The 24,827-nt window shown below is 42.5% G+C and overlaps 1 protein-coding gene across 1 annotated transcript in view; it reads left to right on the top strand.

Moving 5' to 3' along the window:
* Positions 1–24,827, top strand: part of LOC126456482 (sodium channel protein Nach-like) — a 286,210-nt gene that overhangs the window by 58,487 nt on the left and 202,896 nt on the right. Inside the window, exons 2-3 of the mRNA XM_050092232.1 lie at positions 10,871–11,041; positions 24,235–24,367. Of these exons, the coding sequence (XP_049948189.1) occupies positions 10,924–11,041; positions 24,235–24,367 (251 nt within the window). The 5' untranslated portion in view covers positions 10,871–10,923. The remainder of the gene's footprint in view (positions 1–10,870; positions 11,042–24,234; positions 24,368–24,827) is intronic.

Below are 24,827 nucleotides of genomic sequence, written 5' to 3'. Positions count from 1 at the left end.
GACCGCTACGGTCGCAGGCTCGAATCCTGCCTCGGGAATGGAAGTGTGTGATGTCCTTAGGTTAGTTAGGTTTAAGTAGTTCTAAGTTCTAGGGGACTAATGACCTCAGATATTAATTCCCATAGTGCTCAGAGCCATTTGAGCCAAATAATGATAGTATGTTCCATTATAATTGCCCCCACTGCGCACTGATGTCATACGGAGGTGCACAGTGTCTGAGCTTATTTACCTTTTTATGGATTGATAACCCTGGCCGATATGGGCATAGCCTTTATTTTTCGACCATTTGAGTCATCTTCTGTGATTACCAATTTATATAGGCATGTCAGCTCCCTTAACACTTACATGCATAAGTTCTCCTTTCTAACAAAGTGTTAGCTGCAAGCGCATAGTCCCAATATTGTCAGTCAGTATCTGCCCAGTGTTTAGCTTGCTAAGCATGCGCGCGCAGCTCGACGTCCGTTACCGTCCCTGCCCGGTTTCACGTGTTTGATACAAAGTCAAGAGTGCCCGTGTCGTGCGTCCACGTAGTCTTTACTGCACAAAATTGTGAAACTCGTGTTCAGCGGCGTGATCCTTTGTGAAATCTTCGATGCGGTGACAACTGGTTTCCAAATCAGTGGCCCGAGGAAAGTACAGGGTGATTCAAAAAGAATACCACAACTTTAGGAATTTAAAACTCCGCAACGACAAAAGGCAGAGCTAAGCACTATCTGTCGGCGAATTAAGGGAGCTATAAAGTTTCATTTAGTTGTACATTTGTTCGCTTGAGGCGCTGTTGACTAGGCGTCAGCGTCAGTTGATGCTAAGATGGCGACCGCTCAACAGAAAGCTTTTTGTGTTATTGAGTACGGCAGAAGTGAATCGACAACAGTTGTTCAGCGTGCATTTCGAACGAAGTATGGTGTTAAACCTCCTGTTAGGTGGTGTATTAAACGTTGGTATACACAGTTTACAGAGAATGGGTGTTTGTGCAAAGGGAAAAGTTCTGGACGGCCGAGACAGAGTGATGAAAATGTAGCACGCATCCAGCAAGCATTTGTTCGCAGCCCGGGAAAATCGACTCGCAGAGCTAGCAGAGAGCTGCAAATTCCACAATCAACTGTATGGAGAGTCCTACGAAAAAGGTTAGTTATGAAACCTTATCGTCTGCAGCTGATAAGATTAAAAGAATCGATTTCTGTGCCATTTCAGCCAATAAAGTTTTTGGTCCCTTTTTCTTCGAAGGTGCTACTGTAACTGGACTACAGTATCTGGAGATGTTAGAGAATTGGCTGTTCCCTCAGCTCGAACAAGAAGTACAACAATTCATATTTCAGCAGGATGGAGCGCCACCACATTGGTACTTATCTGTCCATAACTACCCGAACGTCAACTACCCGAGGCGATGGATCGGCCGCCAGGCAGCCCGTGACAGAGCACTTCATCACTGGCCTCCAAGAAGCCCTGATCTTACCCCCTGCGATTTTTTCTTATGGGGGTATGTTAAGGATATGGTGTTTCGGCCACCTCTCCCAGCCACCATTGATGATTTGAAACGAGAAATAACAGCAGCTATCCAAACTGTTACGCCTGATATGCTACAGAGAGTGTGGAACGAGTTGGAGTATCGGGTTGATATTACTCGTGTGTCTGGAGGGGTCCATATTGAACATCTTTTGAACTTGTTTTTGAGTGAAAAAAAAAAAACCTTTTTAAATACTCTTTGTAATGATGTATAACAGAAGGTTATATTATGTTTCTTTCATTAAATACACATTGTTAAAGTTGTGGTATTCTTTTTGAATCACCCTGTATTTCATCTCGTCGCTCACACTTATTCAGTGGGGATACCAGCCGTACATCCGACATCCGCCGCTAAGGTAAGTTTCTTGCCGCTTCTACGACATTGTCGAGCACAGAAAATTCATGTTTGTACGGCGTTGTCGAGGACAGAAAATTCATAGTTTTACGGCGTTATCGAGCACAGACAATTCGTGTTTTTACGACGTTGTGGAGCACGGAAAACTTATGTTACATGAAGTATTGTTTTTTAGCTCATCACGGGCACACCCACATATCTCACACGCCCACTTAACACTTTGCAGGCAGGTTTCGTATGCTTTTGCGCTTTGTTTTTGAGCGTCTTTCATACCGTTGCCTTACACAAAAATTTCTGTAGTGTCCTTTCCAGATGCTATACACATGACAAAAAATAAATAAAATTACAACTACAAGAATAAACTTATCCTATTCATTTGCTGATTTGCCATTATCCTTGCTTATATACATTATAATCTGATTCTTATTTCGTTTTAGTACATTGTGCTAAATCGTAATTTCGCTACATTGTTCAGTTCCAATTATATGAGTACAGTTTTTGTTCTCGTTTGGTTTTACACTCTTTACGTAACATTCATACACTAATAGATTCCGTTTTTTGGCAAAAGTTGACATACATTTCACTTCAATTTATTGTGACTTCTTGTCGGATCATACTTAGCAAGTTCAAAGAATTAAAAAAAGTAAACAATAGTCGCTACAATAGAGATTCTACGCGCTGCTTTTATAACTTATATAACTACACGTGGCCTCGCCTCTCTAGCATTCTCCAGGAAGGTTCTACACACTACAGGGTTGAGGAAATTTCACGGAAAGGCATTTAAGTGCTTAGTTACGTCTCGTTGTTGGTCTTAACTGTGTTCCGAAGCTCAAAATAGTTTGTTGTTTATGAACACAACGCAAACCTGACGATACCAATCGTATCGAATACTTACTCAGTGCTTAGAGTGCACCTCAATATTTATTGATTATGTTCATCGTATAAAGGATAACCATTTCATGGTTCAAATGGCTCTGAGCACTATGGGACTCAACATCTATGGTCATAAGTCCCCTAGAACTTAGAACTACTTAAACCTAACTAACCTAAGGACATCACACAATAGCCAGTCATCACGAGGCAGAGAAAATCCCTGACCCCGCCGGGAATCGAACCCGGGAACCCGGGCGCGGGAAGCGAGAACGCTACCGCGCGACCACGAGCTGCGGACGAACCATTTCATATGCTGAGGTATACAGAAGTGTATTATCAATACTATATGTAATGTACAATGAGCGTAAAACAGTGCTTATATAAGTAGCAAACGTGTACAAAAAAATTCAATGTAAATCAGGTGATTGACGCTTTCTTGTGTAGTCGACGCTCACAGTAGTTAGGTTTCGACCCCTTGATTACTTGGTAGTGCTCCACCTTAGTTCAGCGTCGTGATATGTGACGTACTGCAACTGTATTCTTCTACACATATTTTCACACTATCACATTCATACATATCATAAACTTACAACTATATTTACTTGTGGTGCGGCCCTTTCTTATGTTTATATGGTACCTAACACTCGACAATCATTTATCTTTCTTCACTTTAGGATGTGTCGATGCATCGTTCCCTGGAAGAAAAAAACTTATTACTAACTTAAAACTAAATCTTCATAGATAAGTGTACAGTGGCTCGATGGGCATTAATACCTCTTTCATATATTCAGCCATGTATTCATTTACTTCAGTGCAGTCGTGCTATCACAAACTCATGTAATGTCGGGTGCGTCTCTACTTAACATTGCAAATCTGAAAGACAAAACGTAGTTCGACCTCTTATTCTGTTCGCACTCATACTGTGCTCGCTTGTTTACCTGCAGCAGAGGTTTTCTGGCCCCCTTCACTATAATTAGTGCGTGCACTTTCAATACTTAAATTTGTAAATATATAGATATAGGGCACATAGTAACGTAACGTCAGTAAATATTTCGTAGTTTTGGATCCCCTTCCGTGTACATAATCCCCCAGTTTATTTATATTTGTGTGTATTGTGATAGTCATAGTTGTATATAGACTCTCCCTTAATTTTTTGTGTCCCAGCTTATGCAGTAGGCTTTAAAAATGCTAGCGCAGGCTGTAGCTCATAGGGTTGGTTTGTTTTGGATGCTCCAACACTTTCAGCTGTGTCTGGCGCGCACGCTCTTGCGGTTTGTTGACTAGCTTTCTTCCCAATGCTCATGAGCTGCGTCGCTCTGTTACCACTAACGCCGCGGCGAGTTGTGTTGCAGTGCGGGCTAACGTGTGTTTCACAAGTTCGTTTATTTCAAAAATGGCTCTGAGCACTATGGGACTTAACATCTGTGGTCATCAGTCCCCTAGAACTTAGAACTACTTAAACCTAACTAACCTAAGGACATCACACACATCCATGCCCGTGGCAGGATTCGAACCTGCGACCGTAGCAGTCGCGCGGTTCCGGACTGAGCGCCTTAACCGCGAGACCACCGCGGCCGGCAGTTCGGTTATTAACTTACAACTGGGCTACGTGCAAGGCGAAGCCTTGCGTTTAAAGTATCGTCATCTCTAGATACGTAGAAGTAAAATTCTCCCTTGCTATATCCACTTACCTTATCATTTATACATTTGACATACAAGAAAAAACCTAAACAAAAATTTTCTTTATCAACTAACAACATAAATTCTGGTATGTGATTTTCCAGCATCCTAAATTTAATATTACTATACATATGGACAACTCAGAGGTGTACAAATTACTGCATACCCTCTTCTTCAATATATAAACGTTCTCAAGTCTTTGTGTGGGTAAAGGCCCTTGTCTTTACCCGTGTTCACGTGTGCCAATCTTTATGCTCCCGGGTAGGGGATTTTGGTAATTATATATTGTTCGGTGTATAGTAATTGCCACTTACGGTTCAGTTTTCCAGTTTTTGTGGCTTTGGAATGTGTTCTAAGTAACACCTTTTGTCCTATGTAAAACTGTGTTGTACGTTTCAGCTTTCTGTCGTAAATTCCTTTCATATATTTGGCCCATGTTTCAAGGTTAATTACTGCTTGTCGTATTTTATCATCCAGTGATAACTCCGGTATCGATATCTTGGGTAAAGGTTTTTCCCATTCGTCTACCTGTTTGCAATTGAACATCAGCTATTTGGTGTAAATCCAGTTGATGTATGGGGAAGGCTGTTAACAACTTGTAAGAAAGGAGTGACATATTCAGTCCACTTGGTATGTTTACCAGGTATATTATGATGATGATGATGATGATGATGATGATGATGATGATGATGATGATGTCTCACTCCTTGACAGAGCGTAGGGGAAAGATGCGGGAGAACCGCAATGCCGTACTAGATAAGGTCGTAGTGGAGGTGGTTTGCCATTGCCTTCCTCCGACCGTAATGGGGATGAATGATGATGATGATGAAGACGACACAACAACACCCAGTCATCTCGAGGCAGGTGAAAATCCCTGACCCCGCCGGGAATCGAACCCGGGACCCCGTGCTCGGGAAGCGAGAACTCTAACGCGAGACCACGAGCTGCGGACTACGAGGTATATAGGTCCTCACAAACCTGTTGAATTCCTTAAACACTCTTTGTATGGGGGACGCTTCGGGGTGAAATTTGGATACTAAAATGTGTTTGATTCGGTTGGAATCTACAAAATCTTTCCGTTTACTTCCCACAAAATATGAGGCGTGCATGACTTATGGTTTTCCTACTCTTACAAAATAATCCTCTTTAATTCTTATTATTGAACTGGCTGTAACTTTCTGTATGGCATACAGTTTTACGTATTTAGTGAAAATATCACACAGGCCTACTATACATTTTACTCCCTCTTTACCTTTGGGATAGGGTCCCGCCACATCTGATGTAAATTTTCTAGAGGTTTCTTAGCCACGATGGGATGTAGTTTTATCTGTTTGGAGATGTTAGAATGTTTTGCTTTCGGGCGAACAATACACTTTCTTACTATCTGTAGTATTCTTCGTCTAATGTTGGGGAAATAACAATATTTAGCTACTTTATCAGTGCATTGTGTAGTGCCATAATGGCCCCAAGTATTGTGTGTGTATTTCTCTACTATCAGAAAAGTGCATCGTACAGAAAACTGTCCTAATTGTACGGGAATTAAGGCTTGTATCTTGACTCCTTTCAATTTCTGACCAGTGCCAGTTTGTACATTGCAATTTTGCACTGGCAGTGTAGGTATACGTCCACGTTTCCTAAATTCTTCAAAGAATCCCTATGACACCAAATTAGTTGTGGCACCTGTGTCAAGCACAATGGGTACATCAGGATCAAATATTTTGTCTTTAATAGTAGTTTGTACCTTGTCCTGTGTCCAGTTTTTCTGCGTACCCTCATTACCTTGACACAGATCATCTCTTACATCATTACCATGATCGTATCTGATAAAGCAATTGTCGATCAAGCTCGTGCCCCCACTCCCCTCCAAGGTCACAGAACGGGGGCGTACCGTGAGCGGTTCAAATTTTCCGGGGTCACGGTGGCATCGACCTCTAGGTTAGGCGTAACTTCCACTATGTTGAGCCTTGGTGTATGGTCACGCCAATTATTGTCCTGAGAGGCTCTCTACTGAAATGCTTTTTGCCTTTGCGTGTTATTCAGCATATGTATGTTACTTTGCTGGCCGAATTCCGCTGCTTGTGGGGTTATTCGGTTGTCTGTTATTGTTTGGCGCTTGCCAAGCGGTCGGCTGATTATTGCCGAAAGCTTGTGTCTGTACATATTGTACAGGCTGGCCATACGGTTCTCGCCCAGTGTAATTGTTTTTTCTAAATTTTTGCCCATTTCTTTTATATCCACCTTTGTATTTACGGCTTGGTCAACTGCCGTTGTGATTGCTGTTACCACTACCATAGGTCTGTGAGGGGTAAGGTTGCCATCCGTGTTGTACTACGAATCCGTTGTTTACTTGTTGATCCGTAAATCTCTGTGTCGCTATCGACGTATTAACAGGCTTCAGTTTTACTGGTCTCTCTTCATATATTAAATCTATTGAGTCCAGTACAGATAGAAAGTATTCGGTGTTGTGTTCCGGAATGGTAATGAGTTTTTCCCTAATGTGGGCAGGAAGACGACTCTTTAAAATTTTCAGCACGTGTGCTTGAGATACGGGGTTCGTCCACTATCTGGTTTTATTCAAATATTTTTCAAAATAGGCGCTTAAGTTTCCTTAGCCGGCCGGTGTGGCCGTGCGGTTCTAGGCGCTTCAGTCTGGAACCGCGTGACCACTATGGTCGCAGGTTCGAATCCTGCCTCGGGCATGGATGTGTGTGATGTCCTTAGGTTAGTTAGGTTTAAGTAGTTCTAAGCCTAGGGGACTGATGACCACAGATGTTAAGTCCCACAGTGCTCAGAGCCAGAGCCTTTTAAGTTTCCTTACTTGCTATTGAACGGAGCTGGGTTGAATACTTCACGCCTGAGCCTCTCTTGTACTTCCTGTGGCCAATACTTATCCAGAAATGCCCTCTCAAACTGTAGTGGCAACGTTCCGCCATGTCCGTAACCCATAGCAGAACGTCACCCTGTATGTATCCAACAACAAATCTAATTTTATGGGCTTCGGTCCAGGTACGAGGTAAAACATTACGAAATGCTCTGATAAAGACCACAGGGTGTGTTCTTTTCCCTTCAAAAGTAAATATCGGAAATTGTCGATGCCTAAGTAATCCCTCATCTGCAAGTAATGTTGACAAACACACCGCGCTGCCAGTGACATGCGTGTTTATGTTCGCTTGTGGGGCAGCGCATGGTAACCGCGCTTGTTCGACAGGTGCAACTGCCGGCAAGTGTTGTTGCATTGTGCAACCTTCGCTACTTTCCTTCGACGGGTTAACCCCGTATCGTGGGTAACCAGTGAAGGTATCTAACTTCTCTAAAATCATAGGTTTGTTTTCCGTCATACGTTGTTTTGAAATGTCAGTAGTTTTAGCAACACTGCCTCGTAACCTTTCCTCTGCTTCGTTTAAATCCGAGTCTGTTTTAGCTAGAAGTTGACTTATTTTACTCTTTTAGAGTTTGTTCTACATTATCTGCATAAATTTTGCATTCTGACACTACCTTTTCAACAAGGGTGCTGCCGTTATCGAGCATCCAGGCTTCAGCTTTTTCAGTTATTTCCTTTACATCTGCACATAACTTATCTCTCTGTTTTTTGGGAAATGCTGCCTCTAAACTTAACTGATCTACTCTTAGACTCAATTTGTGTATTTCTGTACGTAGGTTTCTGCATACGTCTTGCGACTCGCTGACGGCGTTCGTCACATTTTTTACCGACGCATCGACTTGGGATTGCGTCTCCTGAATTTGAGAATATGCTTCAGTAAGCTTTTGCAACCCACTTGCATGTTGTTCCTGTTTACAATCTACGGATGTTACTTTTTCCGTTAATGTATATTACGGGACATGTCGGTAATTATTTCTTGTTTTAGTTGTTTACCGAGCTCTGTGAACTTACCGGATAATTCGTCAGATAATTCATAGTTTTGCTCACCTCACTGAACTGTTGACTAATACTATTCTTGAAATCGTTAAATGCCTTATTTTGCTGTGTAAACTGTTATCCTACATTTTCCTGAAATTCTTGTTGTTTTGTAAGCTGTTGTGTTGTTAGTTGCATGAGTTGTGTCAAATTGTGTGTGTCACCAGTATTTACGTTGTTTTCTTCAACTGTTAACTGTTCTTGCGTTCGCGACGTGGTGAGCAAATAGCCAGAGGAAGTTTCGCTGTCGCGCGCTTCAGTTTCACTATTTGGGAAAATGTTTCCAGGTGAGAACTGAGAAATTGCCTCATCGAGTGTCATAAAAGTGAGATCATGACTAGTTATATTACCAGTGTCATCGTTTTTTAATAATGGGACGTGAACCTGATTACTCTGGCAGCCATCGGCCATTCACGAGTTGGCGCATTACTTCAACTATTGCCAAGCTCGGATTTCCGCCATCTTGGCATATTGCATCTCGTAACGAATTTTCAGCAATGGGCATTTCATTTCACTCCATTGTAAATAATGCTTAGCAAAATTATAAAAGAAAAAAATTTCAAAATCGGAATTTTGTTTGTATCGATATCTTTCAATTAAAGCAGTTTTATATGTGTTTTCACTAATAAACCTAAGTATTCTCTGATGCAGTCCTACTGATGAAGTCAAAGAATTTGCAAGAATTATTTTATACCTTAATGGTGACTTCATACAGAGTTTTGTCTTTTATAGAGAAATGCACTTTCCATGTATATAATTTGCTGCTTAAATAATTAAAACAGGAAAATTTTGAAAGAATGATTAAAAAAGTATTGGAAGGTATTCATATTCTGGGTGAACTATAACTGGCGCTAATATAAGCAGACCTTCAAGATTACGTACACATATTCAGTATCTAACATTATTAAATTTGCGTGCATCTGTTTTGTTACTGCTATTATGCTTGGAAATTTGGTATGACAATATTGGCTCCGGATCGCCCCTCCTCTGCTAACGCGAATTCTTCTTGTTGGCTTCGATCCTCTTGATGCAGGATTCTCGGCGCGTTGCGGTGATATGAAGACGGGTATGGTCGGCACGAATGAATGAATAAACTTTGCTATCTCGATATGAATTTTTAATATTTTCTAACGCACAATTAGAATACACTCTTCTGAACGATACCAATGCGGTGCAACTCGTCAAACGTCCACCCGCTAGATGAATCTAAAAAATTGGAGAACTTCTCTGAAAAGAACGAGGAAAAAAGAAAAGAAAGACAAAATAATAGTAATAATAGTATGTTCCATTATATCCTACGACCTTCTGTGGTTCGTAAATACAGGAAATTTATCAAAATATAATAATGACTTTCCTTCCTATGTGTCAAATACATACATATTTATTTTTAAAGAAAAATCGTTTCCTTGTATGATGTGATGCTAGCCATATGCTAAATAGATAAATATGTTTAGACAGCTGTATAATTTGAATGTATAGACATTTAGTACTAAAGATAATGAACAGAAGAAAATAATCAAGGAAACTATAATCTATATAAGCTGCTTAGAGGCATACTTTTACACAGAATATCTAGTGACATATTTCAGTAGGATAATGTAAGACCTCACACTGCGGTTGCACCACAAACACCTTGAGGAATGTACGGGTCCTAGACTGTGCGGTTGCACCACAAACACCTTGAGGAATGTACGGGTCTTAGACTGATCTGCCCAGTCCCCTGATTCATTCAGCGCAGCACGTCGGGTATGCAATGGGAAGATCAGTCTCGATCCAGCAATCTTCATGAACTGGCAGCACGAGTTTCAGGCATGGCAAGAAATACCTCAGAATGACCTTTGGAGGCTGTTTGCTTCCATGTCATGACGAATGCAAGTATGTCGTCTTGCCAGTAGAGATCACGCCGATGCTGATGACGGAAATAAGTTCCGAATGGAATGAAAATAGTATGTTTTAATACTCGTTACGTGATGAACATCTCCACGAAGGTTGATAAATAGCGGACTGCTGTCTCATGGTAGCTGACACTTTGCATTTCCGTCGGACTATTTTGAAACGTGTTTCTGGCGTCTGTTTGAATTACCTCGCCGACACATTACCGCTCTAGGCCTGTGACAGAAATATTCTGATGTAGCGTCATTACACTGTCGTAATGTCATTACTACAGCACATTCGGTAAAATATAGCAAGGGCCACCCGTGCATGTGTTCCAGGATGTACTGAACTACATCTATACGGTATGCGTTGGTATTTGGACTAGGGTTTGTTTAATATCTCGGATTTAGAACTATGATGCATGCTGCTAACCATGTCGTGACGGTAAAGAGCACTTCACCTACTTCAGCAGGCGGTTATATCAGACCCGAAACGGTGTCTGTATTGCTGAATAAAACATTTGCAGATTATAATGATCAGAGCACTGTTTCCTCCAGCATATAATATGCCACCATGTACCGAAACTGTGTACCATAAAAAAACATGCTTCCCTAAATATCCGTATATAGTAATTTTTCACCGCTTTTATCTGTCAATGATTTCAGATCTACCGCGATGAAAGGCAATGACAGGAGACAGTTGAAGACATGGAGATGAAATGGCCATTCCTACACGGCCTACGCCACGACGACGACGAGCGCTTCATAGACAGAGCGCGTCTAGGATTCGGGCTTTGGTGGTACGGCTGCAGCGGAACCTTCGGCGTCATTTCTACGGTAACTACCAGCAGACATTGTGACGTTTGGTGGTGGACAATTTAGGACATAATGATTTCGAATTTTGTAAGGAACACTTGTACACAAACGCGATATTAGTAAAAAGCATCCTGGCACTGGCTGCGAATAGTGTAATACCACAGCTGCACACTTGGTTGCAAGTGCAGTTGCAAATAAAACACTGCGTGAGGCCATAACGAGCTGTTGCCGTCGCAGTTATAGTCACTGAATCCATCCCAAGCACCCCTATATTTTTCTTTTTGGTCAGTCTCGTGCAGAAACTGAATACCACACATAGAAATCAGAAATATTAAATTCTGTACTTAAAAATGTATTCTCGCCTAAGGATACTAAAATCCGAATGTTTGTACCTACACAGATATACTGCTTAGGCAAAACAGTTACCACTTGCTTAATAGTGTGTTCGACCAACGTCGGGTCACAGATTTTTTTTTTCTTTTTTCATGAATCATCTTCTGACTGGTTTGACACGGCCCGCTACGAATTTCTGTCCTATGCCAACCTTCTCATCTCAGAGTAGCCCTTTGCAACCTCCGTCGTCAATTATCTGCTAGATGTATTCCAGTCTCCGTCTTCTTCTACATTTTGGCCCTCTGCAGCTCCCTCTAGTACATGGAAGTTAATCCCTGGTGTCATAAGGTGTCCTACCATTCTGTCCCTTCTTGTCAGTGTTTTCCATATATTCGTTTCCACGCCGATTCTTCGGAGAACCTCATTCCTCAGCTTATCAGTCCACCAAATTTTCAGAATTCACCTGTTGGACCACATCTCAAATGCTTCTATTCTCTTCTGTTCCGGTTTTCCTGCAATACATGTCTCACTACCATACAATGCTGTGCTCCAAACGAACATTCTCATGAATTTCTTCCTTAAATTAAGGCCTTTGTTTGATACTAGTAGACTTCTCTTGCCCAGGAATGGCCTTTCTTCCAGTGCTATTCTGCGTTTCATGTCCTCCTTGCTCCGTCCGTCATGGGTTATATTGCTGCCTAGGTAGCGGAATCCCTTATCTTCATGTATCTCGTGAATCATCATCATTTCATCCCCATCGACGCGCAGGTCGCCGAAGTGGCGTCAAATCGAAAGACCTGCACCAGGCGAACGGTCTACCCGACGGGAGGCCCTAGCCACACGACATTTCCATTATCACCATTTATGATGTTAAAAAAAAATGGTTCAAATGGCTCTGAGCACTATGGGACTTAACATCTGAGGTCATCAGTCCCCTAGAACTACTTAAACCTAACTAACCTAAGGACGTCACACACATTCATGCGCGAGGCAGGATTCGAACCTGCGACCGTAGCGGTCACGCGCTTCCAAACTGAAGCGCCTAGAACCGCACGGTCATTCCGGCCGGCTTATGATTTTAAAACTTTATCTCCTTTCTCATTTCTGCAACTTTAATTACTGTCGGCTTTCTTCGAATTACTCTCAACTCATATTCTGTACACATTAGTCTATTCATTCCATTCAGCCGGCCACGGTTGCCGAACTCTTCTAGGCGCTTCAGTCTGGAACAGCTCTGCTGCTACGGTCGCAGGTTCGAATCCTGCCTCGGGCATGGATGTGTGTATATGTCCTTAGGTTAGTTAGGTTTAAGTAGTTCTATGTCTAGGGGACTAATGACCTCGGATGTTAAGTCCCATAGTGCTCAGAGCCATTTGAACCATTCCATTCAACAGCTGCTTTAATTCTTCCTGTCTTTTCACTGTGAATAGCAATGTCGTCGGCGAATCTTAACATTAGTATCCTTTGACCTAGAAGTTTATTTTCCACTCTTGAACCTGGCTGATTGCAGTGAACTAATATAAGGTGGCGCACGAATAACCGGCCCCGAGTACAGACTGCTCGCCAATTGCGCACGATTTGTTGACCGCTACGTGCAGAATAGATAAACAAGTAATAATTAGGCAGCGAAGAAATAACAAATAAGCTACTGCAAACAACTACTTCGAAACAATAGATGACGATTGGTGGGCGACAATGAGCAGTCTAGTACTCGGGGCCGATTTTTCCTGCGCCACCCTGTACCACTGAAATAATATTTCAGAAGTTATCATATTCTCTTTACAAAATGTGACACGAGACACTCGATTATGGAGCGCGGTCTTCATTCGGTTGTAAGTCGGTCTGCCTTCCATAACAGTGAACATGCTCTTTTACCTTGGATCAAAAAATTACGAAAAATGGCCAATCGTGTGTGCCGTGACGACTTCCTTTGCACGTGTAATAACAATAAAATCTTGCCTTTTTACAAGTATTTCTTCTGCTATTTATCGAAATAGTGAAGGAAGCTGATATGCCGTTTTGTTACCTGAAAAAATGAATGTACGGTATTACAAACCACGAAATTTTTATGTAATTTACGTAATTATAGAATACATTTTAATTACCGGTCGTGGACGCTGAATAGAATACGAAAAGAAGCAGAAGTTCAGAGTCAAAAAAAGGTTTGAAACTGATCTAGAATGTGCGTGATCCAACGTAAAAGGGAATGTTCATTGTTACGGCAGGCAGGCCGACTTACATCCGAATGAAGCCCGCGCTCCCTAATCGAGTGTCTGGTGGCACATTTTGTAAAGAGAATATGATAACTTATACAATATCATTGCAGTGGTACAGGGTGGCGCACGAAAAGTCGGCCCCAAGTACTAGACTGCTCATTGTCGCCCACCAATCATCGTCTATTGTTTCGAAGTTGTTGTTCGCATTAGCTTTTTTGTTATTTCTTCACTGTCTAATTATTACATGTTTATCTATTCTGTTCGTAGCGGTCAACAAATCGTGCGTAACTGTCGAGCAGTCTGTACTCGGGGCCGGTTTTTCGTGCGCTACCTTATATTATTTCACTGCGATCAGCCACATAACGCTATAGTTGGCTGAACGAGAGGTTTTGCAGAATCACGAAAATTACAAGTGTGTCAGAATTCTGTTATGAATAAGAACTCTGTACTGCAGGTGGGAGGCAAGTGCCCCTTCTTGGCGCCTTTCATCTTCATTCACTTATGCTACTAATTTTTCATAAGAACCATATAACAAAAACACAAATGAACGGTGAACGAGTAAAAATGAACGGTTTCCAAAAAAGTGGGATTACCAGTGAACTAGTTCCCAAAGATGAACGAGTTTGCCCATCTCTAGGTGTTCTTACGTAAACAGACTGAGGAAGCTAAAGAAAAATATAAAGAAATCTGAAACGAAATCAACAAAATGGTAAGACACGCACACAGACCCTCATGGGATACATGTATAAGCAGAATATAACATGGCATACACGGTAGACAGGAAGTAGCACATAAACGGATCAGGCAGCTAAAAACAACAGACAAGAATACTGCAAATATAAATATCATTCCTTCATAAGATTGGATAAATCACTGCATGAAATTCTGGTAGAAGCCTGATTCAGAAGTTCCTACGGAAGAGGAAGCAGAGGAAAAGACAGCTCTAATAGATGTGACAGAATTAAAAGCCGGCCGCGGTGGTCTCGCGGTTCTTGGCGCGCAGTCCGGAACCGTGCGACTGCTACGGTCGCAGGTCCGAATCCTGCCTCTGGCATGGATGTGTGTGATGTCCTTAGGTTAGTTAGGTTTAAGTAGTTCTAAGTTCTAGGGGACTGATGACCACAGCAGTTGAGTCCCATAGTGCTCAGAGCCATTTCAACCATTTTGAACAGAATTAAAACAGGCGTCAAGTAACCAATAAACATAAAAGCACCTGGATTAGATGGATTAACTCAGAGCTGATAATTTACAGTGGAACGTTTCTAGAATTCAGAATGCTCCTTCTGCACCGAAACGCCAAAGAAAATGGTAGACCTGCCTAATATCGTGTGGGGCCCCGACGAGCACACAGAACTGCCGCAACACGACGTTGCATGGACTCGACCAATGTCTGAAGTAGTGCTGGAGAGAACTGACACCATGAATCCTGCAGGACTATCCATAAATCCTAAGAGTACGATGGGGTGGAGATCTCTTCTGAACATCACGTTGCAAGGCATCCCAGTTATACTTATAATGTTCATGTTGCGGGAGTTTGGTGGCCAGCGGAAGTGTTTAAACTCTTAAGTGAGTTCCTGGAGCCACTCAATAGCAATTCCGGACTTGTGGGGTGTCGCATTGTCCTGCTGATTGCCCAAGTCCGTCGAAATTCACAATGGACATGAATGGATGCAGGTAATCGGACAGGATGCTTACGAGCGTCTCACCTATCAGAGTCATATCTAGACGTATCAGGGGTCCCACATCACTCCAATTGCACACGCCCCACACCATTACAGAGCCGCGACTAGCTTGAACAGTCCCATGCTGATAAGCAGGGTCCATGGATTGGTTGTCTCCATACCTGCACACGTCCATCCGCTCGATACAATTTGAAACGAGAGTAGTCCGACGAGGCAACATGTTTCCTGTCATCAGCAGTCCAATGTTGGAAGGGAAGGGCTGCACTTCAGTCACGTTAAACGATTCTCCTCAGTCGTCGTGGTCCCGTTCTTTCAGGATCTTTTTCCGGGCCCAGTGATGTCGGAGATTTGATATTTAACCCATTCCTGATATTCACGGTACACTCGTGAAATGGTCGTACGGCCGGCCTTTGTGGCCGAGCGGTTCTAGGCGCTTCAGTCTGGAACCGCGCGACCGCTACGGTCGCAGGTTCGAATCCTGCCTCGGGCATGGATGAGTGTGATGTCCTTAGGTTAGTTAGGTTTAAGTAGTTCTAAGTTCTAGGAAACTGATGACCTCAGATGTTAAGTCCCATAGTGCTCAGAGCCATTTGAACCTTTTGAAATGGTCGTACGGGAAAATCCCCACTTCATCCTTAACTCGGAGATGCTGTGCCCCATCGCTCGTGAGCGAACTATAACACCACGTTCAAACTCACTTAAATCTTGATAACCTGCCATTGTAGCAGCAGTAACTGATGTAACAATTGCGCCAGACACTTGTTGTCATATATAGGCGTTGCCGACCGCAGCGCCGTATTCTGCCGGTTTACATATCTGTGTATCTGAATACGCATGCCTATACCAGTTTCTTTTCGCTTCAATATATAAGGAATACACACTACGCAGTGGGTATCTCATATTGCAGTCAATTATCATGTGTCCGTCTAGTGATTTAATTTGCAGCTTTGTAATCGTATTAGCATGTGGTGGTTGTGGATACAACAGATTCCGTCTCATGCCTTAGCCAGAATACTAAAAATGGAGCTCGGACTCAGCCCAGCTACTCGGTTTTCGTCATTGCTATTTGTTTAAATACTAGTTTCTGACACACCGCATGGATTACAGACATCCTCATGCACTGTCATCAACTATTCACCACACATTTTTTTTATACCTTTAATTTTTTTGTAGTTGTCTGCATTACTTTTTATGCTATACATAATTTCGATGTGACTCTGTAAAGGACAGCTCGCACCAAATAGGCTTTCATCTGAATTAGATGATTCTTGAAGTAAGTTAAGCTCCACGTGGTTTTTGTGTACACTTAAACCTTTTCATGTGTGACAGTTTGTGGGATCCTTCCTGGTCAAGCCGGCTTAGCATTCGCGCTCACACCATCGCGACTTTCTCTTTGCGTCGTGTTGCTTTGTTGCTTGAAGATATGGGTTAGTTAAAAAAAAAATATTACTGTAATTTTCACACTGTAAGACTATACATCTACATCTATACTCCGCGAGCCACCTTACGGTGTGTGGCGGAGGGTACTTATTGTACCACTATCTGATCCCCCCTTCCCTGTTCCATTCACGAATTGTGCGTGGGAAGAACGACTGCTTGTAAGTCTCCGTATTTGCTCTAATTTCTCGGATCTTTTCGTTGTGATCATTACGCGAGATATATGTGGGCGGTAGTAATATGTTGCCCATCTCTTCCCGGAATGTGCTCTCTCGTAATTTCGATAATAAACCTCTCCGTATTGCGTAACGCCTTTCTTGAAGTGTCCGCCACTGGAGCTTGTTCAGCATCTCCGTAACGCTCTCGCGCTGACTAAATGTCCCCATGACGAATCGCGCTGCTTTTCGCTGGATCATGTCTATCTCTTCTATTAATCCAACCTGGTAAGGGTCCCATACTGATGAGCAATAATCAAGAATCGGACGAACAAGCGTTTTGTAAGCTACTTCTTTCGTCGATGAGTCACATTTTCTTAGAATTCTTCCTATGAATCTCAACCTGGCGCCTGCTTTTCCCACTATTTGTTTTATGTGATCATTCCACTTCAGATCGCTCCGGATAGTAACTCCTAAGTATTTTACGGTCGTTACCGCTTCCAATGATTTACCACCTATGGCATAATCGTACTGGAATGGATTTCTGCCCCTATGTATGCGCATTATATTACATTTATCTACGTTTAGGGAAAGCTGCCAGCTGTCGCACCATGCATTAATCCTCTGCAGGTCCTCCTGGAGTACGTACGAGTCTTCTGATGTTGCTACTTTCTTGTAGACAACCGTGTCATCTGCAAATAGCCTCACGGAGCTACCGATGTTGTCAACTAAGTCATTTATGTATATTGTAAACAATAAAGGTCCTATCACGCTTCCCTGCGGTACTCCCGAAATTACCTCTACATCTGCAGATTTTGAACCGTTAAGAATGACATGTTGTGTTCTTTCTTCTAGGAAATCCTGAATCCAATCACAAACCTGGTCCGATATTCCGTAAGCTCGTATAGACTTTATATGGAATGTAAGACCATGGTAATAGTAAATTTATGGTCACTTGGTATTCTGTATAGCTGTATCAGACATTTTTTGTAAAAATCCAACTCCACCTTTATTTTTGGTGCACCCCTATCAATTGCTTGGAAGCACGCCATGTGGACATTTAGCGTATACTACTTACGCGCCCCAACGGTGCGCCGCGGCGAGATAGGAAACTTTGTAGCGGATTTGCCGCCTTTGTGTTAACACTCCGTCTGCGCGGCAAACTTGGAAGAGTCATGTCCGATGCCGATTGTGCAAGGGACGGTATGAGGTTGTTATCAGCTGTGTACATTTTATGAAGATATGTGTATGTGTGGAGTGCCTTTTGTGCTTTGACTTCATGTAATGTAGCATTGCACTTTTGTAACAAGTTCTATAAGGTACGTAAAATTTTGTATTTCATATAATAGGTGAAATTAATTTTACTTCCTCCCCCCCCCTCTTCATTATCTTCGTGTTCGCCCCTTAGATTAGACGATTGCAGTATAAGACTGTTGAAACCGGGCATCTTGAAACAATAAAAGTTACTTTGCTGCGATCGCGGCGTACAAAGCCTGTACTTTATTTCCAACCACACCGTTCTCCAAAGTTTCGACCGCTGTTGCAAATAGTCTCTCTGATGACTGCTGAATGAGAAAAAGTTAATTTCTTATATGCCAGTGAAAGAAACTGTTTTCGTTATCTGATAGGATGAGGAGAAGGGGTTTAGATATCCTTTATTTGTGTTAGCTTCATTTCTTGCCATTGGTGGGAAAAAAAACAGCCTGTATTGGCGCTCATCGTCCATGCCTGACCATCTAGATCTACATGTACATGGATACTCTCAAAATTACACTTGAGTGCCTGGGAGAGGATTCATCGACCGGCCTTCACAATAATTTTCTATTATTCCAATGTCAAACAGCGAGCGGAAAAAACAAACACCTTTATCTTTCAGTGCGGACTCTGATTTATCTTATTTTGTTATGATGATCGTTTCTCCCTATGTAGGCCGGCGCCAACAAAATATTTTCGCATTCAAAGGAGAAAGTTGGTGGTTGAAATTTCGTGAGAAGCTCCCACCGCAACGAGAAACGACTTTGTTTTAATAATGTCCATCCCGAATCCTGTATCATTTCAATGACGCCCTATTTCCCGATAATACAAAACGTGCTGCTCTTCTTTGACCTTGCTCGATGTGCTCCGTTAATAGTACTCAGTAAGGATCCCACAACGCACAGCAGTACTCCGAAAGATGACGGACAAGCGTAATGTAGACAGTCTCTTTAGTAGATATGTTACATCTTCTAAGTGTTCTGCCAACAAAACATAGTGTTTGGTTCGCCTTATCCTCAACATTTTGTATGTGTTCTTTGAAGTTTAAGTTATCCGTGATTGTAATTTCTAGGTATTTAGTTGGATTTACGGCCTTTAGATTTGACTGATTTATCATGCAACCGAAGTTTAACGGATTCCTTTTAGCACTCATGTAGATGACTTCATACTTTTCATTATTTAGGGTCAATTTCACATTTTCACACCATACAGATATCGTATCTAAATCTTTTTGCAGTTTGTATTGATCTACTCATGACTTTACTAGACGATAAACATCAGCATCATCTGTAAACTCTCGCTTCCCACGCCCGGGTTCCCGGGTTCGATTCCCGGCGGGGTCAGGGATTTTCTCTGCCTCGTGATGGCTGGGTGCTGTGTGATGTCCTTAGGTTAGTTAGGTTTAAGTAGTTCTAACATCTAGGGGACTGATGACCATAGATGTTAAGTCCCATAGTGCTCAGAGCCATTTGAACCATTTGAGCCATCTGCAAACAACCAAAGACGGCTGCTCATATTGTCTCCTAAATCGTTTATGAAGATAAGGCCGGTTTTACACTATCAAATGTCTTTGTCCAATATCTTTGTCAAATATCTTTGTCAAAGAAATTTGAGCGTGTAATAGGAAACTTTCTCAAATGTCGTCAAATATTTGATCAAATCTAGGGCATCGCTGTAGATTTGATCAAAGAAGTCGCTTGTCTTCTGTTCACTGCAATGTGACATGTTACCACGTGGAGCGCTAGCATCGCTGCAGCGTTCTGTCATCTGTAGTGTTTTATAAACATTACCGGTAAATACAATTGGTGTGTACTGACATCTATAAAATTAATAAAGATTATGAAGCTGATGAGGCGCTTTACAACGTGAGGCACCCTAAATACAAAAATAGATTGAGAAGATTGGAGACCTAATCTAAACTAACCTAATCCTCTCCCGTAGCAAGTGTTACAGTGGGCCTGTCTTCTGCAGATATAGCAGTTCTTAGGTGAGTATTGTGCTTTGTGATATGAGGATACACTTCACTGAGCACATACAGAAATGTATGCTCATCCATTCTTAAGTAATTGATGTACTACTTGACGTCCTCCACTATAAGCTCACGTAACAAGTTTTGTTGAATGTTTTTATCGTGTTGTCGTAAAACCCACGGCTTCACCCAGGTACGTTTCCTTTTTTCCCCCCGCTTCTCTTCCGCATGTGCACACAGTACAATTGTGGTACATGCAACTGCTGTTGACAAGTTGTTGTCAGCCATCTTGAACTTTGCCGAAAAGTATGATGACAGTGCAATACTCCTTTTTACCGCCACGTCAAAGATCTTTGTCAAATATATTTGACGAATATTTGATCACATCTTTGATCAAATTTTTGACAAAGAAATTTGATAGTGTAATACCGGCCTTAGGAACAACTGAGAGCCTCTAACAGAGCCTTGGAGAACGTCAGAAATCACTTCTGTTTTGCTCGAAGATTCTCCGTCAATTACTACGAACTGTGACCTCTCTGACAGGAAATCACGAATCCAGTCGCATAACTGAGACTATTATTCCATAAGCGCGCAATTTCACTACAAGCCGTTTGTGAGGTACGGTGTCAATAGGCTTCTGGAAATCTAGAAATACGGAATCAGTTTTAAATCCCTTGTCAATAGCACTCAACAGTTCGTGTGAGTAAAGAGTTAATTGTGATATTTCTTAAATCCGTGTTGACTGTGTGTCAATAGACCGTTCTCTTCGATAATTACAAAAACAGCTTTTTCACAAATGTATAAGAACTTAAAGCCCGTATTACACCATGTGCCTAAACCGTACACCTATGCACCAACGCCCCTAACGTGCATACCTGTAACTACAGACTGGTTCACTTCCGACCTATGACACCATCTACGCGGGATATACCTAGCGCGTATGCGCAGCAGCAGACTACGCGCGAAAAGAAAGTACAGGGCTATTACAAATGATTGAAGCGATTTCATAAATTCACTGTAGCTCCATTCATTGACATATGGTCACTACACACTACAGATACGTAGAAAAACTCATAAAGTTTTGTTCGGCTGAAACCACACTTCAGGTTTCTGCCGCCAGAGCGCTCGAGAGCGCAGTGAGACAAAATGGCGACAGGAGCCGAGAAAGCGTATGTCGTGCTTGAAATGCACTCACATCAGTCAGTCATAACAGTGCAACGACACTTCAGGACGAAGTTCAACAAAGATCCACCAACTGCTAACTCCATTCGGCGATGGTATGCGCAGTTTAAAGCTTCTGGATGCCTCTGCAAGGGGAAATCAACGGGTCGACCTGCAGTGAACGAAGAAACGGTTGAACGCGTGCGGGCAAGTTTCACGCGTAGCCCGCGGAAGTCGACGAATAAAGCAAGCAGGGAGCTAAACGTACCACAGCCGACGGTTTGGAAAATCTTACGGAAAACGCTAAAGCAGAAGCCTTACCGTTTACAATTGCTACAAGCCCTGACACCCGATGACAAAGTCAAACGCTTTGAATTTTTGGCGCGGTTGCAACAGTTCATGGAAGAGGATGCGTTCAGTGCGAAACTTGTTTTCAGTGATGAAGCAACATTTTTTCTTAATGGTGAAGTGAACAGACACAATGTGCGAATCTGGGCGGTAGAGAATCCTCACGCATTCGTGCAGCAAATTCGCAATTCACCAAAAGTTAACGTGTTTTATGCAGTCTCACGGTTTAAAGTTTACGGCCCCTTTTTCTTCTGCGAAAAAAACGTTACAGGACACGTGTATCTGGACATGCTGGAAAACTGGCTCATGCCACAACTGGAGACCGACAGCGCCGACTTCATCTTTCAACAGGATGGTGCTCCACCGCACTTCCATCATGATGTTCGGCATTTCTTAAACAGGAGATTGGAAAACCGATGGATCGGTCGTGGTGGAAATCATGATCAGCAATTCATGTCATGGCCTCCACGCTCTCCCGACTTAACCCCATGCGATTTCTTTCTGTGGGGTTATGTGACAGATTCAGTGTATAAACCTCCTCTACCAAGAAACGTGCCAGAACTGCGAGCTCGCATCAACGATGCTTTCGAACTCATTGATGGGGACATGCTGCGCCGAGTGTGGGAGGAACTTGATTATCGGCTTGATGTCTGCCGAATCACTAAAGGGGCACATATCGAACATTTGTGAATGCCTAAAAAAACTTTTTGAGTTTTTGTATGTGTGTGCAAAGCATTGTGAAAATATCTCAAATAATAAAGTTATTGTAGAGCTGTGAAATCGCTTCAATCATTTGTAATAACCCTGTAGATGTCTTATGTCCTGATGCGTTGTAAAGTCGTTCGTTCTACCGCGCGCAACTCAAGGGCGACTGTATGATGTACTGAAGCGTCATACGTTCAAATTATTTGTGAACTCAAGGTTCCTATTTATAAAGAAATTGTTTTCTGCCATTATGTATTAAGTAATAGTTTTTCACTAATGTAGGTTAGTACTGTTCTGAATTACAGACGCAACAGTTTTATTTTACGACACTTGATTACACTGGTATATGTATATCGAAATTTACATTTATACAGCATATTGCACATGGAGGATCCACTTGTTTTTAGAGCTATTACCCTGGCAGTGACAGTAAATCTTCGGACTAGGGCAGAACGGCGACGAAAACGAAAAGTCAAACGATGTTGGGTCGGCGCTGGCTGACAAGAAGGGTGGAAGGTACGGAAATATATTCATTGTTAATGAAAGAACTGAGGCCTAAAGATACACAAGAATTTCGGAGCTTCGTTAGGATGGACATGGCCTGTTTCGAGAAGCTGCTGTCTATGATAGAAGATGGAAACAGAGTGTGACACAGTCTTGAGGGAGGCTATCACACCTTCTAGAGAGTAAGAATTATACGGTTATGTTTTGTGATCATACCAGCCTATATCACTAATAAAATACCGGTGAATGCCCTGTTATGTTGCTGGCTGGTTGTAACATTACGTTTCCTGGCGAATGGGGAATCTTTTAAGAGTCTGGCTTTTAGCCACAGAATAGCACAGCTCACCATCTCAAAAGTTGTTGTGGATGTATGGACTGCAATTTGCAACACATTAAATGACCAATACTTAGGTGACCTTGTGTTATTTTTCCAAGTTTGGACTATACTCAGAATTTTGCAGTCCTCATCTGTCGCACTGGGGCAAACTGCAAGGACTTTCTCCCTTTCACTGCCAATTTCTCTTTTCTGGCATGTTGAAATCAAGCAAGAGGTGCAGTTAAATCAAATCTGAACTTTCGTAAACTAAGGCATACGATACAAATCGAAAACCACCGTATAACGTTATATGCATATTCCTCAGAAAGAAACGATTTCCGACTACCTTATTATGATACAGTGGGTCATACATACGCCTTTCCTCGCTGTATGCCTGATTCCAGACGCTTAATTCCTCTCTGCTCCATTTCATTTCTAGAGTACAAAGCTATCAATAGAAAAAATCCTTTCAGAAACAGCTAGTATATAAGAGTCTACTGCAAAAAAAAGTTTCTTTTCTGCATTTGTGGAACCTATTTACTCAAAAAAAAAATAAAGATCCCCAACGCGAAAAATTCCCAACGCGAAAAATTCCCAACACGAACGTCTGAAATTAGCCAGTAGACGCCTAACAATAACCAAACAACAAGCAGAAAGCACCATGGTACACCCTTTTGCGCATGCGCGAATTATCACTGCCTATTGCGAATGCACAGATTGACGGCAGTTTAGAACTGCTCTCTATTCCTGCGTGCAGATAATGTGTCTGCTAATCTTCGTAGTTTCACCCGTTCTACCGCTAGATGGGTGTCGCGATAGACCAGTACCGTTCGCGGCGGATCGTCGTGTAATACCGGCTTAAGTCTTTTATCATTCTCCAGTCAGCACACACGGGGAAGTCCATTTGCAACAGTGGCCGAAACGTTGGAGAACTTTTACACCATGACAATGCGGTCACGTAACCGTTTGCAGAAGCCTACGCTTGCAAAATACGTTGATCTTTGTTGGTGGCTCAGACTGCAGTGACTGGACACTCAGAGCTCTCTCACTGGCTCCGCCCGCTCATCCCCTCGCACCGCGACTGCGCCGGGCGCTCGCTGTGCTAACTGAAGGCCGTGTCGTGTTTGTTTCCAGGGTGGGCAGCGGCGATGGAGTCGGGTGGCAAGTTCCGCTCTGCGCTGCGGCTGATGTACCTCGAGTTCGCCGCCAACACGGGTATCCACGGCCTAAAGTACATCACCGAGGACGGCCGGCGGCCTTTCGAGAGGTAAAAGCGGCGCCTCCGCACTCTTACAGACGATAGTTGTACGCACAAGCCGAGGCAAACATAAATATAAAATCACACTTCACTGCCTACACTGTTTATTTCTTGAAAATGGGACACATGTCAGAGACAGCAAAGGACTTGGAAGAACAGTTGAACGGAATGGACTGTGTCTTGAAAGAAGGGTATAAGATGAACATCAACAAAAGCAAAACGACGATAATGGAATGCAGTCGAATTAAATGCCGGGGCGGGGGGTGTTAGATTAGGAATTGAGACACTTAAATTAGTAGTTGAGTTCTGCTATTTGGAAAACAAAATAACTGAGGATGGTCGAAACAGAGATGATATGATGCGATGCCAAGGAAAGCGTTTCTGAAGAACAAAAATTTGTTAACAATGAGTATAGATTTGACTGTCAGGACGTCCTTCCTGAAAGTATTTGTATGGAGTGTAGCCATAT

The sequence above is a fragment of the Schistocerca serialis genome, chromosome 2 (genome assembly GCF_023864345.2).
Source record: "Schistocerca serialis cubense isolate TAMUIC-IGC-003099 chromosome 2, iqSchSeri2.2, whole genome shotgun sequence".
In the NCBI taxonomy this organism is placed as follows: domain Eukaryota; kingdom Metazoa; phylum Arthropoda; class Insecta; order Orthoptera; family Acrididae; genus Schistocerca; species Schistocerca serialis.
This window is presented reverse-complemented; position numbering and strand designations above follow the sequence as displayed.